Source organism: Echiichthys vipera (genome assembly GCF_963691815.1).
Source record: "Echiichthys vipera genome assembly, chromosome: 4".
Taxonomy (NCBI): domain Eukaryota; kingdom Metazoa; phylum Chordata; class Actinopteri; order Perciformes; family Trachinidae; genus Echiichthys; species Echiichthys vipera.
The window spans coordinates 30,495,122-30,515,563 of record NC_139829.1 but is presented as its reverse complement, the minus strand read 5'-3'; the positions used below and the strand labels follow the sequence as shown (position 1 = coordinate 30,515,563).

The 20,442-nt window shown below is 42.8% G+C and overlaps 3 protein-coding genes across 4 annotated transcripts; 2 read left to right on the top strand and 1 right to left on the bottom strand.

Moving 5' to 3' along the window:
- The first annotated feature begins 796 nt into the window (after positions 1–796).
- Positions 797–5,855, top strand: zbtb26 (zinc finger and BTB domain containing 26). Of its 2 annotated transcripts, none has more exons than XM_083912879.1 (2): positions 797–861; positions 3,310–5,855. In XM_083912879.1, the coding sequence occupies exon 2, from the start codon at positions 3,350–3,352 to the stop codon at positions 4,700–4,702; it is 1,353 nt and encodes a 450-aa protein (XP_083769005.1). In that variant the 5' UTR covers positions 797–861; positions 3,310–3,349; the 3' UTR covers positions 4,703–5,855. The 2 variants fall into 2 exon arrangements, with proteins under 2 accessions (XP_083769005.1, XP_083769006.1); XM_083912880.1 differs by lacking the exon at positions 797–861 and adding an exon at positions 1,183–1,268.
- A 1,350-nt stretch (positions 5,856–7,205) lies between these two features.
- Positions 7,206–13,354, top strand: gucd1 (guanylyl cyclase domain containing 1). Its single transcript, XM_083912447.1, has 6 exons — positions 7,206–7,528; positions 7,611–7,695; positions 9,283–9,448; positions 10,538–10,629; positions 10,729–10,970; positions 12,151–13,354. The coding sequence occupies exons 1-6, from the start codon at positions 7,522–7,524 to the stop codon at positions 12,240–12,242; spliced, it is 684 nt and encodes a 227-aa protein (XP_083768573.1). The 5' UTR covers positions 7,206–7,521; the 3' UTR covers positions 12,243–13,354.
- Positions 13,355–14,380: 1,026 nt separating this feature from the next.
- Positions 14,381–19,422, bottom strand: upb1 (ureidopropionase, beta; the record flags this gene model as incomplete). Its single annotated transcript, XM_083913234.1, has 10 exons — positions 14,381–14,464; positions 14,904–15,058; positions 15,275–15,317; positions 16,403–16,484; positions 17,096–17,265; positions 17,344–17,502; positions 17,581–17,675; positions 17,755–17,842; positions 17,942–18,113; positions 19,319–19,422. 10 exons carry the CDS (start codon positions 19,420–19,422, stop codon positions 14,381–14,383), a joined length of 1,152 nt encoding a protein of 383 aa, XP_083769360.1.
- Between the last annotated feature and the right edge of the window lie 1,020 nt (positions 19,423–20,442).

The window sequence follows — 20,442 nt, the reverse complement described above, 5'->3', positions numbered from 1 at the left end:
TATAGACCACAGTAACAAACCACGCCAGGGATGAATCAGGACACCAAGACTATATACGTGAGCTTAGCTATGTTCTCTAGAAGAAGAAGAATTACTTTATTTATCCCGCAATGGGGAAATTGAATTTTTTCACTCTTATTATTAATCATGTTACACACACAGGCCCGAAATACACACACATGCACAAACAGGACCTATACATGCAATTAATAGAGAGATGTTAGAGCGAGGGGGCTGCCAGTGGACCTGCGCCCCGAGCAGTTAGGGGTTCGGTGCCTTGCTCAACAGCACCTCGGCAGTGCCCAGGAGATGAACTGGCACCTCTCCAGCCACCAGTCCACGCTCCATACATGGTCCACACAGGGACTCAAACCAGCAACCCTTCAGTTCCCAGCCAAGTCACCTATGGACTGAGCTACTGCCGCAAAAATAAGCCTTGTGATACATGAGGAATAAACTATTATGCATTAAAACCATTTAATTGAATTATGTCGAACCACTTTTACAACATAAAAATGTATATTCCTCATGTTTCACAAGGTTTGTTTTTGATATATATGTTTTTTATGCTTTAATTATTTTATGCTAAACTTAGATTTAAGTTTTTTGATGATGATGAGACTAAAATCACCATTGATTGTGTCCATTTTGATGCAATTGTGTTTCAGTTTAATGTGGTAATAGCACAGTTTGGCTTGTTTAAATCTATGAAGCAGCCTGTTTGAGTGGAGATGATGAGACACTGGGCCTTTAAATGGGTTTTGCATCCGGAGCAGCTCCGTAACATCCCCGGACAGACAGTACCAGGGTCCTACCGATGACAACCTTTCGTTAACGGGCCGGTTTGAACGGGTTTAACAGGTACACAGCACTTATTACCGCGTCACACACCGTAAAACATAGTAATGTAGCTAGCTAGGTAGCTAGTTAGCTGCAGTGTTAGCATGTTAGCATACGGCTTTGGGTTAACAGCGACAGAGAGGAGGAGGAGGAGGCCAAACAGAAACATGGAGGCGGTTTGTGATTGATTGTTTACATGTAGCTCTAGTTTAAAGTAGGCATGTTTAACAGCTTTATATAAGAGTATTATTTTATCTGGCTGTTAACAAAAGAGTAAAACTTTACCCCCTAAAAGAAAGCAAATAGCATCGTTAAGCTAGCGCTAAGCTAGCTTCGGACAAGACCAACTGCCAGTCTCTGTTTACATTTATCGGACATTTTCACATTAAAGTCTTGTTTATCGGCAAAACTCAATATTTCTGTGACAGGTAAGGTATTTTAATCGTGTTTAAGTGTTCACTTTAATTCGGCTTTTTGGGTTTAAGCACTGTTTAACGATAAATAATCGTTTTTTCCTCAATAACGTCTGGGAATGGCGACACAGCTAACAGTGGTCAGGTAGAGTCAAAGGTGCTAAATGCTAAAATGCTAACAGACCAGAATTAAGTCAGTTTGATATTTATTTCATTTAATATTCATAATAAAACACTTTTATGCATTCAAACCATTTAATTTAATCATGTCAGACCACCTGTGCATCGTAAAGACTCATTAATGTGTATCACAAGGCTTGTTTTTGATGTTTTTATGGTTTGTTTTCTTTACAAAACTTAAATCTATATAGACTTAAGTTTGATTTTTGATTTATGAAAAAGCATAAAAAACATATAATTAAAAAATAAGCCTTGTGATACATGACGAATTAACTTTAATGCATGTAAATTATTACATTGAATTATATCAAACAACTTGTGCAATGTAAAAATTAATAATCCTCATGTATCCAAGGCTTATTTTGGATGTATATCTTTTTGTATGACTTTTTTAATGATTTTTTTTACAAAACTTAAATCTATATAGACTTAAGTTTGATTTTTGATTCATCAAAAATATATTATTCAAAAATAAAATATGTAATTATGTCAAATCACTTTAACAACGTAAAGACTAATTAATGTGTATCACAAGGTTTTATTTTCTTTACAAAAGTTGAATCTATATAGATTTAAGTTTGATATTTGATTTATGAAAAGTCATAACAAATATATTATTCAAAAATAACCCTTGTGATACATGAGGAATAAACTATATTGCATGTAAACCCTTACATTAATTATGGCAAACCACTTTCGCAATATAAAAACTAATATTCCTCATGTATCACAAGGCATGTTTTTATATATATTTTAGTTTTTTTATGATTTTTTTCTAACAAAACTTACATTTATATAAACTTAAGTATGATTTTTTTATTCTTCGAAAATAATGTCAAATGTATTATTCAAAAACAAGCCTTGCGACACATGAGGAATAAACTATTATGCATGTAAACCATTACATTCATTGTGTCAAACCACTTTTGCAACGTAAAGACTAATATTCCTCATGTATCACAAGGCTGTTTTTGATGTTTTCTTTATGTTTTTTTACAAAACTTAAATTATATAGATTTAAAAAATACATATTATTCAAGAATAAGCCTTGTGATAAATGAGGAATATTAGTCTTTATGTTGCACAAGTGGTTTGACAGAATTCAATGAAATGGTTTAAATACATAGTAGTTTTTATTCTGAATATCAAATTATATGATATGTCATTGTACACAATGATATGGCTACTTACTAAAGAAATCATTTGACACAAAATATTGATTTTAAAAGGATTTCATTGATTTAAAAAATGGTTTTCCAGTGTATATGATCAGAACTGCGTCCACTGCAGCGATCTGCTTTTTAGAAATATCAGAATTTCTTTTCATTATCAAATATTAACATATTTAGATTCTTCCCCTTCAATGGAGTATAGACTTTAATGTAAGGAGAGACTGCAGTTGTGTATTCTTAGACTAAATATTTAAACGTGTAAATGCAGGTAAGACCGCCTGCCATCTGAAGTAGAGCAGATTAATGCAGATTTAATGTGCCCAGATGCAGGACTGACAGATTTAGAAAATCCTGGGTTCCAGTGGCTGTTGGCCGCCTCAACAATTAACAGCACTGTGGTCACTTTAACTCCTTATTTTATCCAGTGAGGCACTGTTGCACTTTGTTTGTTGATTGATGATTGTTAACTGTTGTCCCATGTCACTCATGTCATTGTGTATTCCATCTCTTTTATCTATTAGCTCTTTGTCATCATATGTGTCATTATTATTGTGCATTTTACTGTTATTTTTGCTGCTGACTGTGCTGCAATTTGCCCTCCGGGGACAATAAAGATCTCTTGACTTGACAGCATGAACTTTAAAATCCATGCTACTTGAACTGTTAAGGAGAGATGACACAGTCTCTTTATTTCTCCTTAACAGGCACACTGCTGCTGCTGCTGCTGCTGGCCCACACTTCACCATGGCCCAAAACCAGGTCATCCTGCAGTTCCGCTTCGCCACATTTGGGGACTCCATGCTGCAGAAGATGAACCTCCTGCGACACCAGAGACGCTTCTGTGACGTCACTGTGCGCATCAACCAGCTGGAAGTCCCTGGTCACAAGGTAGTGTTTGCTGCCGGCTCCTCTTTCTTGAGGGATCAGTTCATCCTTCAGCAGGACTCGAGGGAGGTCCAGATCTCCATGATCCAGGAGGCAGAGGTGGGCCGGCAGCTGCTGCTCTCCTGCTACACGGGTCAGCTGGAGTTTCCCGAGCTGGAGCTGGTGCATTACCTGACAGCGGCCAGCTTCCTCCAAATGGGCCACATTGTGGAACAGTGCACTCAGGCTCTCAGCAAGTTCATCAAACCTCAGTCTGCGCGCACGCTGGAGGGGGATGTTGGGATGAAGAGGGAGAAGAAGGAGGAAGGTTTGTCCTCCCAGGCCAAGAGAGAGCAAGAGCCCTCTCAGGTTCGGAAAGTCCACCAGGAGGGGGAGGAGAACAACAACGGCAATGATGATGATGACGATGATGATTACAACGATGATGATGACGAAGATGATGAGGATGATGACGATGACGATGATGTGATCATACAGCCTATGTCTCCTCTTCAGACCTCAGGCAGACGTCCAAAACAGGGGGTGATTGAGAGCGACATCACTATAGTAAAAGTGGAGTCTGTGTCCGACGCAGCAGAGACCTCCACCACCGGTCACTTCCCCACCAGCCCACCTCCTGCCCTGCACTCCCCTGAGCCCCAGCACTCCCTCATCAACTCCACGGTGGACAGTCGCGGCAGTGAAATGACGGCTCCACCTGGCGTGGCCGGATACCCACTCAGTCCCCCTCCTAATTACCCCCCTGCAGAGAAACACAGCGTGCACCAGAGGAACTACGACAAACCTCTACAGTGGTACCACCAGTGCCCGAAGTGTGCCCGGGTCTTTCGTCAGCTGGAGAATTACGCCAACCACCTCAAGATGCACAAGCTGTTCATGTGCCTGCTTTGCGGCAAGACCTTCACCCAGAAGGGCAACCTGCACCGACACATGCGCGTCCACGCCGGCATCAAGCCCTTCCAGTGTAAAATCTGTGGTAAGACCTTCACCCAAAAGTGTTCCTTGCTGGATCACCTGAACCTGCACAGTGGGGACAAGCCACACCGCTGCAACTACTGTGACATGGTCTTCGCTCACAAGCCAGTTCTCCGCAAGCACCTGAAACAAATCCACGGGAAGAACAGCTTTGACAACGCAAACGAAGGCAACCTGCAGGAAGGGGGGCTTGACTTTGATTTTGGGGCAAATATGAAATCTGTGGACCTTTTTTAATGGCTTTGTCGAATGGGATCAGTCGTTTAAATGGCTGCAATGCAGACTTTATCACTTTATCGTTCTTAATTAAGCAGAACTGCAGCATGGAGCCAGTTATTGTTTGTGTCCGAAGCCAGCGATTGCGTAATGAAAGACGGGCAGACGAGTGAACATGACAGCGTCAGCCTCATCCTGAAGGGTTGAACTGGAGAAACATGAAACAAGACTTTTTCCTGCTCTTCATTTCACTGTAGCTTCATTACTGTGGACGTTTTTTTTTTTTTTCTACAATTCGTTGTAGATGCCTTTATGTCATACTTGAAAATTCAGCACTGAAATACTAAACATATTGACTGTACTTCATTAGTTTTATTGATGAACTAACACGTCTCTGTGTCTTTGTTGTCCAATGAAAAAAAGATATCTTTATGTATATTGTGTATACAGTCGACTGTAGCCTTTATTTCTTACCTGTGTGTACAGCAACATGACTTCATATCTAAGGGCGCACTCACACTGTCCGTCCGTCCCGTGCCCCGTGCTTTAGGGTACTTGTCCCCCCCTCCCTCTCCCCCCGCGGCCCTGGCCCGTTTGTACTCACACTGCCTGGGCCTCGGCGCGAATGCTTCTTGCTGCCTATACGTCATCACACCGTAACACGTCACACGCATTGATGACGTCATCGCGATACGTCGCTATGTTTACAAATCTTTCCGTAGACCTCAGAGTTTTTGTGCGTCTTGTCGACTGTTTTTGAATATTTTCATCGACCAAATCTGCAGTAAACACTCCACCTCCGCATCACACCAACGTGAACCTTTCACCGCCATTGTTTTAAATGTCCGCGCATGGTCCCTCCTTCTTTTTTCTATGTTCCAACAGGCGCACAGGAAATGACGTCAGAACAACCGTAGGCCTCGTGCTCGTACACATGCGCACACTCATGCTCGTGCATGTGCCAACGTGCTTTACAAAAGCCCACCTCTCCCAAACGGTCCGTGGAGTCACACTGGTCATACGAACTAGACTTTAGCAGTGAAACGTGCTCGGGCACGGTGCGGATGGACAGTGTGAGTGCGACCTAAAAGAAACTTGAAAGAGAGTTGGTAGAAAAAATATTTTATTGAAGCTACGCCAGTGACCAATGGGATGCCAAAGTGTCTATGTGAACTAAAAGGGTTTTTCTACAGACTTTATATCCAAAGTGACATTGTACCTGTCCTGTGTTCATGGAAGTCAATGTGTGTTATGAAATTAAAAGCGTACCCTTAATCAGGGTTGCGTTCAAGCGTTCTTATTGTGACACACTTCTCCCCACCGTTCCTCATACTTAACTCTCCCGGTTCACGCGGGAGACTCTAATCTCTAATCTCCGGATTTTTACAGTGAAGGAAACAAGTTAGATCGTGGGGGATATTTGTCATAGTATCTGGCAACCCTGTAAGTTATGAAGAAGAGAGATGGATGAAGCGACACCTGTAAAAAGAAAATATGCTTCAAAGTTAAACACGCTGGAGCGAGACGTTTTCCTGGTTAAATCCAGCTGCTGTAGCGCCCACCATGCGTGTGTAATGTTAAAAACAGCCACTTAATCCTTCAGATGGTGGCAGTCAGTGTTACACACTTTTTTAAAATACATTTTTTAATGCATTGCATTGTACTTGGACACATCAGACTTAGACTCAGACAACTTTATTAATCCCACCAGGGGCAATTGATTTCAGCAGCTTACTGGTAAAAGGAATAAAATCATTATAAAGAATTTAAGAGACAAATAGCAGAGGGGATAAAAGATTTTTAGATAACGGGACAGGTGAGACATAGCGACAACCTTAGGGCAACAGGGGAAATTCACTTGAAGGCGTGTGACCAGGAGACAGAATATTGTTTACATTTGTTTACATTTAAAATGTTTATGTTCACAACTTTGAAAAGGTCTAAAGGATGAAACACAACCTGGTTTATTACACTGATAAATTGAAGAAGACGCAACGGGGGAATTCAATTTTTTTTCACTCTATTATTGTTTTTCATGTTGCACACACACGCACACACACACACATGCACAGACAGGACCTATGTACATGCAATTAATAGAGAGATGTTAGTGACCAGGGCCCCGAGCAGTTGGGGGTTTGGTGCCTTGTTCAACAGCATCTCGGCAGTCCCCAGGTGATGGACTGGCACCTCTCCAGCCACCAGTCCACACTCCATTCATGGTCCACACTCAGGTACTCAAACCGGCGACCCTCCGGTTCCCAGCCAAGTCACCTATGGACTGAGCTACTGCCGCCCCAGTTACAGGTATGAAGAAGAATGAAGGGAATAGGAAAGTACACAATCTTCTAATTTACTACTTAAGAATAACAGGAAAAACAGGGAGTATATTCCTTTTTTCTTGTTTTGTTTTGTTTTTTGCACCACACTCCAGTCCAGTAGGTGGCAGCAATGCACCTTTCAGCTCCAGGGACGAAGAAGAAGAAGAAGACGAAGAAGAAGCAGAAGAAGAAGAAGAAGAAGAAAACAGATACTGGGAAAGGAAGTAGATCCTTTTACACACAGGCATCGTTACAAAGCTTGCTAAAATAGTTTTTTTTCCTACTTCTAGCCCTTATGTGTTTAGTTAACTGATAACTGTATGTGCCACACTGGTGTGTGTCGGGGAGCTAGCCTCGCTATAAGCAGCAACAAGTTGCTAGCGTTCGCCTGGCAGCTAACCCTGCAGTGGTGCAGCTGTCCCTGCTAGTTAGCATCCATGAAGAAACCTAACCCCGGCTTCAGTGCTGTAAACAAGCGTGTCTGGACTTAGCTAGAGGGCTAAGGAAGAAGACAGCAGGATGACAGGTGAGTGACGTGAGCTAAGCTAACGTTAGCTTAACATTGTAACGTTTTAACTTATAATAACAAGGTGTTTTTTCCTCTCCAGAGGATGACGTGTTGCTGGATGTACCTGTCATCCGGCAGCTGTACCACTGGGACTGTGGGTTAGCCTGCTCCAGGATGGTGCTGAAGTAAGTTACTCACTTCTAAAGTCGTTATGTTCAGTTATTTCTGCTTTAGTGTGTAAAAAATTATGACTTTGCTACGATACCTGCCTAAAATATCTCCATACCGATACTGAAACGATACCACGGTGTAAAACTAAAACATCATCAAAAGTCATGGGAAACATATTAGATGACAGAATGTGAAAATTATTCCTTTCTTTTTATTTTTCACTTTTTACACATTTTACTTAAACTTGAAAAGTCAAAATAAACATAAATATATCAATATCTCGATGACTTGGACGAATGAGAACATTCACAGGCATAAATATATGTATTTGTTAAAGCTACTGAGCTTTATAGCGTCTTAACTTGTTATAACAACAATGAAATGATTATGCAGCTGTTTAAATAATAAAAAGATTTGTCACAGAACATCCGTATGAAAACAGGAACATGTTTATATTATCTGCACAGTTCTTTGGCTAATTTAAGGTTCTTGGCGTTGTTGTGTTGTTGATCAGCATCATAGACAGACGTAGCGTTTCCGTCAGGGTCCGTTCTCTCAACTTGATCCAATCGTCCTCGCCTACGGGAGGCGCCATCTCGTCAGACTTTGGCCCCGCCTCATTTCCTCTTACCAAAAAAGGGCATGTATTTGACGTTGGGGGGAGGGTTATACGTCCATCTGGCAGACGTATACCTCCGAGGAGAAGTGAGGGTTAGCGGCTAGCTGTCACTCAAGAGGCCACGCCCCTAATTATTCATAAACTTTAACCTTCAATAAAATAAAAACAAGCCTGTTACAAATAATTCACCCCCTTAGTGTTGTCATGGAGATATGAAGTAAACATACAGACTAGAATGTTTTACTGTCCCAGGCCTTAAACAGGTTCAATGATGCTGTGAAAACGGCCTGTTTAACATGGGGGTCAATGAGAAACTGCTCTATTGTGCAAACTACTTCTAGTGGACACTCGGGGGAACTGCAGTTTTTGGCACTTCTGTATTGGATCAATCAGGAAATCGCTGTGGTGTGGGCTTGATCAGCTGCATACTTGTGAACACCAGCGCATGTTATAGTAAAGTTAATGTCTCCAGTGTTAACGTTGCGTCCATGTGTCTGTCAGCTCGATGTTTCTCCAGGTCGGTCGTTGATCAGACAGGCTTTGTGGTGTCTGTGGGCTTGCCCTTACTGTCGCCAATGTAAGCACTTGCGTTGACAGGAGCACTCGAGCCACTGTCAGCCATGTCTCTCTCGCTGTGTCAGTGAAATGTCACCATGAAACCACGCCCACTCTGGCTGCAGACAGTGATAAAGCAGAGAGCAGCTGCACACAGACACGTTGCCCCGCAGTCGCACAAACTTCATAAAGTATCGATACTAATGAAACGTGATAAAGTGTCCTTTTTGATGGATGGGTATCGCGGTACCTTTCTAGTATCGGTTTACCGTGCAACACTATTATGTAGTCTGGCAAAAGTGTTCCGAATAACTCCAGTCATCACCATGAAGATGATATTGAAATGGTACTACCTGATAGAAGTAACACAGGGCTGCTTGACATTAGCCCATAGTGATTCACAGTCTCTAACTGTCCGTTCTTGCAGGTACCTCCATCCAGTCAGTGATGAGGAGTTCCAGAGAGCATGCTGGGAGCTCAAGCTGACGGAGAGTGTCTGGACTATTGACCTGGCCTACCTCATGTGTCATCTAGGAATCAAACATTGTTTTTGCACACAGACTCTCGGCGTGGACAAGGGCTTTAGGAATCAGGTACTTTGCTGTGTCTAAGCTGGGTCTGGGCCATATGACGATATATCAACAAAACAATATAAAAATGTCTATTATAGAGGGCTCAACACTAACAGTTAAAGGTTGAATATGGAGAATGAGCAGAACAACGCCATCTAGTGTCTCAACGTCGTAGTCGCAACAACAGAAAATAATTAAAAGCACTCACGTTGCCAGGTTGGTCAGACCCGGCCCAGTAGCCTACAGGAGACCGGAGTCTGTTTGAGCCTGTTTGAACACATCCCCTCCAGCAAATCGCACCACAAAAACAAGTATTAGAGGAGTTTGACTGACAGTTACCGTTAGCTGTAACCGTTACAGCCAAGCCCGGATCCCAAATTGGGCTGTGGCCCGGGAGCCTCGACCTTTGGGGGCCTCAGGCTTCGTCACTTAGTGTTCTTTTTTCTTTTTTTGGCCCAAAAAATGTACAGATTTCCTTTGTGTTCAGGGGCATCTGGTTCTTCATCAGTGGAATCAGTTTGCACAACTTAATTTGCTTCACCATTGTCTCTAAAACAAATGCAGCAGCTCACACGCAGTGTTGTTGTTTGGTCCCGGTTCTGACTGTAACGGCAATAACAGCAGCAAATATGAACTTATTTTTTGGCAGGTGCATGTTTTGTTGTTTGCTGTCCCTATTGTTTATATGCTAAAAAGTGATTGACACAACAAATATTAGGTTGCCAATTTCTCTAAATGGTTGTCAATGGCAACCTGGCAACTTTTACTGTCCAGCCCTGTCGTATTTACTTTTCTCTGTTGTTTTCCTTTTACATACGTTAACTTTGCGCTTAAGTTCTTGTTAATAATGAGAAAATACTCAGCACTTTACATTTGTCAAGTATTTGTTCACACAGGAGTATACAAAATAGGTTCAAGCATGTGGTTATTTCATTTAGACTATTTATTTATTGAATTACCAGAAAACATGCTCTATCATATTATGAGGTTATGAATTTGGTCATCGCCCAGCCCCATCTGATCCATCAGTACTGCCCTAACCAGATTTGAATGTTCGTCGGTGGTGTGTGTGTGTGTGTGATAGTGTCTTTGTTGTCTTTTGTTTTCCAGTCCTTCTACAAGAAACACTTTGATACAGAAGAAGACCGGGTGAACGAGCTCTTCCTCAAAGCGGAGAGCAAAGGTGTTGAGGTGAAGAAGAGGTGAGTCCTCTTACTTATTCACTCGGACAAGCCACCGACGTTTGCCTTAGACAGTTTAAACCCAACACCTGGCGTGTATTTGTTGATGTCTTCTCACAGCTCTGTGACAGTTCAGGAGATCCAGTCTCACCTGGAGCAGGGCCACGTCGCCATAGTGCTGGTCAACGCCGTGGTCTTGACGTGTGAACTGTGCTCTTCGCCTGTCAAATACTGCTGCTTCCTGCCTGTGGGCCAGAAGTGTTTCTGCAGGAAGCCCGAGTACCAGGGTCACTTTGTGGTGGTGTGTGGCTTCAACAGGACCTCTGGCTGCGTGTTCTACAACAACCCTGCGTATTCTGACCGTGAGTAATCTCAGACGTCCAAAGCACAAGCAGCCCGTGGCAATTACCTTTCTGAATCCATGTAAAGGGATTTTTTGTTTTTGCTGAGAACGAACCGCAAGTTTTAAGCCACAAACTATTTTTTATTAAACATAGAGCTGTTGTGATATTTTGTTTGCCATATTTCTCTATAGCAGGTCTATTGAACAGATGTAGCCTTACATTATAGCATATTTTAGTCAATTTCCTTTAGAAGCCTCAAATGAATGGTTTTGTTAGAAATGTAGACTTTTTAGATATCACTTCATTTCTGCATTCAAAACAATCAACAACAATGTTTGGAACAGTCTCAGACTTAAGTGAAAGTTTAATTCCTGAAAGTCCGTACCTCCTTTCATTGCAATTCATCCTGGGTCGGGTCGCGGGACAGCAGCTTTAGCAGGGGACCCCAAACTTCCCTTTCCCGGGCCACATTAACCAGCTCTAACTGGGGGATCCTGAGGCGTTCCCAGGCCAGTGTGGAGATCTAATCTCTCCACCTGGTCCTGGGTCTTCCCCGAGGCCTCTTCCCAGCTGGACGTGCCTGGAACACCTCCCTAGGGAGGCGCCCAGGGTTCATCCTTACTAGATGATCCTGAACCACCTCAACTGGCTCCTTTCAACGCAAAGGAGCAGCGGCTCTACTCTGAGTTCCTCACGGATGCTGAACTTCTCCCCCTCTCTCTAAGGGAGACTCCAGCCCCCCTCCTGGGAAAACACATTTCGGCCGCTTGTACCCGCGACCTCGTTCTTTCGGTCATGACCCAGCTTTCATGACCACAGGTGAGGGTAGGAACCAAGATTGACCGGTAGATCGAGAGCTTTGCCTTCCTCAGCTCTCTTTTCGATTTTGAGCTATTTTACTCAAAACCATAAAGTTCGCCTCATGGGACACTAAAGGGAACACAGACTTTGCCTGTTTTGTAACTGACATGTTTATGTGTGTCCGTGTGTGTGTGTGTGTGTGTGTGTGTGTGTGTGTGTGTGTGTGTGTGTGTGTGTGTGTGTGTGTGTGTGTGTGTGTGTGTGTGTGTGTGTGTGTGTGTGTGTGTGTGTGTGTGTGTGTGTGTGTGTGTGTGTGTGTGTGTGTGTGTGTGTGTGTGTGTGTGTGTGTGTGTGTGTGTGTGTGTGCGCGTGTGTGTGTGTTTCTGTTTGTTTTCAGGGGTGTGCTGCACCAGCATCCGTAACTTTGAGGAGGCTCGGAGGAGCTATGGGACAGATGAAGACATCCTGTTGATCTTTAAGGAGAGTTGATGGACAGAGACCTTTTTTTGCATTTCACTCTTCCTCCGCTCGTCGTTGTAGTGGCAGGTCGGCGGGCGTGAATTAGTGGCTCCTCCTGTTGACGCAGATCCCCTGGGCCGTCCTCTCCGGTGCTAATAAGCCCAACTGATGACTTAGACTGATGACACGACTGCTGCAGATTCATGGCTCTTACTCCCTCTGTAGTCCACACCACTCGACCCCTCAAGGATCAGTAGCTGAGTTTCGATAACCTCCGTTGGATTTTTTTTTTTTTTTTACATCCACTTTTTTGGAGATGTGCATCATTTGAAATCTAAAACCATGAGCTAAGTATTTCAGAGTTGTGAAACCACAGTGGATGAAATGTGGGAATCATGACATAGAATAGGAATAACCCGGAAATAGTTTAAATGTAAGCCGACGATGACGACATCAGTATATCCATTTAGTATATCCAGTTAATTCGTCCTGTTCAGGGTCCTGAAGAGGCTCATCCGCAGCCACCAGTCGCACATCCACTTGCCTTTAACAGAAAACCCCTCCTAACCCACCTCTGTCACTTTCTACTCTGATGAGGGAATACAGGAAGTAGTTGTGTTTTGAGAGTCTCAGGTAATTAACGCGTTGAGTGTGACATGCGCATCAAACGACAGCTAATTCAATGCAATACCCCGTAGTTTGCCTATGGACTCAAGCTGCCCGCAGAAGAACACGGACGGTGGATTGATATACTGGAACACAACTGTCGTGGATAGATGGACACGTCGTACGGTTGTTTGGATCGAGTGAAGAACAAAGGTGTAACTCTGACGGTGTTCTCTGTTGGAGGTAATGAAGACTACGTCGTGTCCGCGTCTTCTACTTTGCTGTTTTAATTTTGGTAGAATGCACTAAGTTGAGTTTTTGCACTACACAGTTCAAACCAGACATAATTATATGTTATTTAAATAAAACAATTATCACGAGATTGCTTTTTTCTGAATCTGTGTAAAGGGATTTCTTCCTGGTTATGTTTTTCTTGTTTTTGCTAAGAACAAACTGCAAGTTTTAAACCACAAACTATTTTTTATTAAACATAGAGCTGCGTTTATTCTAAGTTGTGATTAAAGGATTTGAACACATGCTTCATCCCCGTCTTTTTTTCTGTCTTTGCTGCGTCCAGGGAATAACTAGCTGCACTTTCTACCTATATATGAAACAGTTGTGACATAATTCAATTCAATTCAATTCAATTTTATTTACAGTGTCGAATCATAACCAAAGTTATCTCAGGACACTTTACAGAGTAGGTAAAGACCACACTCAATGACTTATTTATGATTTACATAGACCCAACAATTCCCCCGTAGAGTACGGTGGCGTTGAAAACCTTCACTATAACAGACAGGAACGTCAGACAGACCCAGCTCTGTGGAGGACGCACATCTGTCTGCACCGGAGAGAGAGAACAGATGGACAGAGAGAGACAAAGATGGACAGACACTTCCAGAGATGCAAGCAAAGCCTAACAGTAACTCTAATAATATCTATAGTAATGTGAATATGACGTATATGTTAAGACAGTTAATACAGCAGAATAGTAGAAACAAGCACAGCTAAGGTGACAGAATATGAAAATGATAATTATGGTGGCAAACATCATAACCGCACAGAAGTCCTGACGGCTCGTTTAAAGGCACCGTTTCTGAATACAGGCTTTGCTTTTCTTTGTGGATTGAGTGAAAATGGCTAAAATCCATTAATCCGCCACAATAACAGTGGCCTCTCGATTGGTTTTACACTGTAAACGCAAAGGAGGGATCAATTTCAATGCATTCTTCCTGCTATACGCCACAATTTCCAATAAAGTATATGAGCGTTTTGTTACTTCCACTGTGTTTATGTAGCACCTCGCACCTGCTGTATTATAAAAAAAGACATGGAAAATCTCCCTTTTTACACTATCCGACCTTGAACATGCTTTACCACGAAGCCATAATTGGCACTAGTGGCTTCAGCAACATTAAGATAAGTTAGTCATCCACTTATAAAGAACACCGGTTTGACTTTGAATCTAGTTTCCTGTGATAAAATGGTAAAACCAACAAAATTCAAACAAACCAAACAGAGACATAGAAAAGAAGTGGACTTCATTAGTTTAATATCATCTACTCCTTCACTATGTTGGGTTTGAAGTCACGTCTGACAGCCTTGGTAAGCTCCTCTGCGTATTCAGAATAGCGCCCAGTCATCTGCAAAGATACAGTCAAGAGGTAGACTAACAGCACTCCATGTATGTTTGACACAATGATGTTCACATTATTACAACACCCCCCAAGAACCTTTACCTCTTCAGCGAGTACGTCTAATATTCAGCTCTTTAATCATTGCATGAACAAATAAACACAACCTTTATTATTCTATCTGACTCCCTGGCGACCAATCTCGCCACCCACCACCCCGACCAAACAGTTGATGACATGGTGGAACATTACAACCGTGCCCTCTCTCTCAGCCTGGACTTTGTAGCTCCTCTCACCCCTAACCTCCCCCAATTGTTAAGCGACCTTGGGTACCATAAAGGCGCTATGTAAGTACAAGTTATTATTATTATTATTATTATTTATTATAGTAGGTCAACATGTGACATACAGGGAGGAGGTCGCTCATGCTGTTCCTAGTTCTTTTTACCTTAAAGCTCCATTTGTCACTGATCTGTCTGTTCAGGTTGAGATCCATCTCCACCACCAGCAGACCGTCACGGGTCCTGGAGAGCCCCGGGGTGCGGCTGCCGTCAGCAGCAGCCACATAACTGGATCCGTAGAAGTGACCGAAGTCATGGTGAGCTGCAAAAGTCAGGAGTCTGTCATCACCGTGCTGTTTATAGGGAGTACACATGGCTGACTAGGAAGGAATACACTGATAGATCAAATACAAAATGCAACATTTAAAAAAACATCCATGTTAGATGTATGATCCATGTAAGAATAAACGTACTAACTCAAACTGTATGTGCAGGTTAAAATGCTAAATGAAAATAAATTATAGAAAATAAATCTCACCTTTTTGTCCGTCACCAGATGTGAATTCACTTTTGAAATGTTCCTGTGTGGAGAAAAAAGGAGGAATAGGGAGATTTTGTGTGTAAATAGTCTTCGTTATTATAATCTGAATAATCTGAATAATCAGTGATGACGACATTTTACCATCTACACTTTAAGGGGCTTTTATTTGCTTATTTTTTATTCAACATTTACCAAAAAAAATAACCTTTTATGTTACAAAATGATGAATGTTTTCATCCTAAACCACATTAGTAGAACACACTTCTATTAAAAACACAGCCACATGTAAGTAAGTGACATTTTGGACAAAAATGAGTTATTTGAATATATATATATATATGAAAATAAAGTCAATTCTAAACCACTCCAGAGTTATTAACCAAACACTGAACTATTTAGGGCGAAACGGACGTAAGTGCTCTTAAAATCAGGTGTTTATTTAGTATATTGTCGCCCACATGTTTATGAAGTTTTAATATTTAGTTTAGTTGAGATAGTTCATTTTGAATATGTGAAAAAAACAAAATGATTGTAAATTAATATGCAGTCATAAAGAAAATTAAATATACAATAAACAATACAAACAGAGAGAAAAATAAATGTACAATAACAAAGTAAACTGAAAAATTTAAGTTCTGTTTACGTGGGAAGAAGTATAAACGTATTTTATTCCACCTCTTTTATAATAAATATTACTGAAATAACACTTGCCTTCTAACAATAACAATAATAATAACTTCCATTTGTCATTCTTCAATTCTCCTTGTTCTAAATCTAACAAAGCATATTTTTATTACAGAGATATTTATCTGAATAAAATATTATATTATTCTTTATATTGTTATAATACACACACATACTGAAGATGACACAGAGTACGATATTAAATATTAAACTTAATAAACAAAGTGTGGTCACTTTTTGTTTCGGCTCTCCTGTAAAGTTGGCCGAACATTTTTACGCCCCTCTGTCACCTACGTCCCCTCGGTCCCCTCAGTTGGTCTAAAATCTGTCTTCGGCCCTGCACTTGAGTGACAAAGGCACGATTCTGCGTGTTCTCATATGCTGTTGTTTATCAGACGAGTGTGTTCACGTTTATGAGTGTGATTGCAGAGAGTGACTCACCGTCCCAACACGGTTGATTGCACAGGTGAAGCAGTGGTTCGCTATTGCTGCATTCCTGGCCTCTATCGACCACATGGGCTCACTGTAGACAAGAACAAGTGTTAATTGTTGCCTCGACGCTGGACGTGGCAAACATTGGCAACATTTGGTCAGAATGTGGGTGATAGATGGTTTATCCAATCAGAAACCAGTATTTTCGCCTCTTCCTAAAGATCTCCAGACGAGAGTTCCCAGATGGATCTGCTGAGCAGATGCGAATCAATCCACCTGGCGGAGTCAGGATACTTTAAAGACATTTCATCCAGTGGGCCGGATTTGACCCTTTGGTTTGTGCTGGTTCTGGCCCTAGGGCCTAAGTTAGACCCCCTGCTCTACATTATCCCTTACACACATAAGGACAGCTTCAGTACAGTATATAACAGCAGCAACGGGTCGAGTTTTGGGGGGAATTAGGAGAAGTATATGTTCTTCTAAAGCACAATATTGAATTTTGCCTATTCCTAAAGTCATTTATGTCTAATCAAATCATCACACAGCAGTCACGGGCCGTATAAACATCAAGCATAGGAAGAGAGTGTGCATAGTGCAGAGAGAGAGGAAGAAACAGAGGCAGGGCATTTTTGAGACGGGACCTTATAGAAAATAATGATACAGCCATGCCGGAAATAATGCATTCTCCATTTTGTCCCTCACCTGAGAGCTCCAACGGTAGCTGAGGGGTTGAAGATGATCTCCGCTCCATTCATACTGTACATGAACCAGTTGAGAGGGTGATGGCGCCCGTAGCAAATATTCACAGCAATGTTCCCAAACTGCGTCTGGAACACTGTGTGGCCGGTGTCGCCCTCCATATAATACGTAGACTGAGTGTGAAAGAAGCTCAGTTAACAACACAAACGCCTGATTTCATACAGGTGCATACACGGAGATGACACACTAACCTCATTAAAGTCCCCGACCCTGGGAATATGGTTCTTCCTGCTCTTTCCCAGCACATTTCCAGAGTTGGAGATCACCACGGCCGTGTTCCACAGAGTGCTGTGCAGCCCCTCTCGCTCCAGAATTGGAGAAACAACCACCATGTTGTATTTTTTGGCCAGCTAATGACACAACCACAGTGTTATAGGCTACTGTAGTAAAGCACGTCATTGCACCGTGGCAGACATCCGTGACCTCACCTCCTGGCAGAAGCGTGTGGTGTTTCCTTCTTCAGCAGACTCTGCGAACTCCGTCCATGGATGTTTCTCGCGGGTGCAGAAGGCAAAGGGCATGGCTGCGAACAGCAAAACACAGGTTAGTCTCTTTTACTGGCTAATGTGTAATGTGTACTTCTGACTCATGAACGCACTCACTCCAGGTCTCCTGAAAGCAGACGATGTTTACTCCGCACATGGCTGCCACTTCAACTATTTCAGCAACCCGATTATGCATGGCATTGACCTGTAGAGGGGACAACCAGAGGGTGAACATCCAGTGTGTCTCTGTCCCACTGAAAATGCAACAACAGGTGTGTTTCGTAACGTGCGTTTGAGTCCTGACCTGGTCCAGGATGGGGGCATCAGTGGGCAGAACAATGCAGTTCTGAATGAGTCCAACGCGGATCCTCCTGGGAGGCCTCAGTTGTTCCTGCGCAGCCTCAAACCTGAACCCCTTCAGCTCAAAGTCCCGTTCAGAGGCAGCGTTCACAGCACACGCCGGGAGGTCCAACTGCCTGTGACAGAGAAGATCCTTCATGAGTGTTCACACGAGAAGAGAGGGAGAAGATGTAACACTGATGCCTTGTAATGGTTGAACAATGTTATAATGGGTCAGGTGTCTCTCAGGCCTAACGGTACGGATGGACAGTGTGAGTGCACCTGTAACTCAACAGGGAGACGTTCTGTGTATACTTCACTGTGAGATCCTGCTCCTGGAAATTACAGCAAGTGACCAGAAGACTTTCAGGGCGCACTCACACTGTCCATCTGTACTGTGCCCCGTGCTTTAGGGTACTTGTCCCCCCCTCCAGGCCTGTTTGTACTCACGCTACCTGGGCCTCGGCACAAATGCTTCTTGCTGCCTATACGTCATCACGCCGTAACACGCCACACGCATTGATTGACGTCATCGCGATGCGTCGCTTTGTTTACAAATCTTTCCATAGACCTCTGAGTTTTTGTGTGTCTTGTCGACTGTTTTTGAATCTTTTCATCGACCAAATCTGCAGTAAACACACGAAGCCTCTTGGGTGAAAGGTGAAAACGTCTTCCTAGACAAATAACCAAGTCCAGTTGCTTTCGACTGAAATTGCTTTGGGGATAACGACGACCTGGACACATGAGAATATTCACAGGAACATTACAAAAAATAATTAGTACTCTCTTTAAACAAGCCCACTAGCCCTGTTCTGTACAACCCTATTTTTTGTGGCTGAGGCCCAGACCACTGAACAGTAATGTAGGTGGGATAATATTAATGATCTACAGACTGGTTCCAGGATATTAAACGGTACGAATGGTGCACATTGTCTCGTTAGATGAATGCAAACCCCCATTTTTGGATTGATTCTATCAGTATGTTCTGACCATGCAAGAAGTGAAATATTCAGTGCAATATTCTTGTGCATAACTGGAGATGTGACCCATAAATCAATAGAAGTGTGGACTAATACCCCTCTCTAGCATGCTTTCCAGCAATAACACCATTATAAGGTATTTTGCGTAATTGTGCGCCCTCCTTGGACCCAGAAACTAAAGTTTGAAACATTTTATATAATCCTTTCTTTGCACAGGTTAAAGGTTGTGTGTTTAACACAACTGAGCAAAGTCCACTCAGCACAATAATAATTTACCAGGAACACACTGAAGAGAAAAAGCATGGTAAAATACAAATGAATATGATCCGTATGCTTAGTTCACTCCTCTCGCCACAACTCACTTTGTGTCCTTCCCGAATAAGATGCGTTTCACCTCTGACAGCTCGGCCTCTGGCAGATGAGCCTCCAGAGACTTCTCCAGGGATTCAAACTCACATGCGGACATTTCTGCTCTTTCTTCGGGTTCAGGGCTTCACAGCAGCAGCAGCAGAGCAGCTCGGTGTGTGACGGGAATGGTCTGCGTGAGCTTTTTATCTGTTGCAATCGTTATCTAATCCTCTGTGTTCAGGATTTGGTAAAGAGCCTTCTTGTCCTGTCTGTCCGGCTGTTGTTCAGAGAAGTTGGGTGGGAGGGCTCTGGTCAACCCTGTGTGTGTGTGTGTGTGTGTGTGTGTGTGTGTGTGTGTGTGTGTGTGTGTGTGTGTGTGTGTGTGTGTGTGTGTGTGTGTGTGTGTGTGTGTGTGTGTGTGTGTGTGTGTGTGTGTGTGTGAGAGTGAGAGAGAGATACTGAACTAACCTAACCTAACCTGCATTTATTGTAGTGAACAGCAGGGGTCGACTCCACTGTCTGTAAGAGGTTTTCAAAGTGTTAGGCTGACACCAAGAAACCAAGCCCCCACCACAGCGACTTCCTGGTTGATCCAATCAGGAAATGCCAAAAAATGCAGTTCTCCAAGTGTCCACTAGGAGCAGTTTGCACAATACAGTAGTTTCTCATTGACCCCCATGTTAAATAGGATGTTTTTCACAGCATAATTAAACCTGTTTAAGTCTTGGTACAAAAAAACCTTCTAGTCTGTATGTTTAGGTCTAAACCAGGGCTGCCCAGTCTTGCTCCTTAGGGGCCACTGTCCTGCATGTTTTAGGGTTCTCCCTGCTCTAACACGCTTGAGTCTAAAGATTTTCAAACCTGTGACAAGCTTCAGCTGCTTGATAACGAGCACAGTGTTAGAGTCAGGTGTGTTAGAGCAGAGAGAAACCTAAAACATGCAGGACAGTGGCCCTCCAGGAGCAGGGTTGGGCAGCCCTGGTCTAAACCCTCATCTGTTCCCTGCAGCAGTGTGGAGTACAGGTAACCTGACTATCGCCGGATGACTTTCGTTCTTCTTCCAACCAACGACTGTCACTCTAAAGACGGAGCATAAAGGGTTCCAGTGACATCATCGGCCTTGTGAGAGGTAAAATAC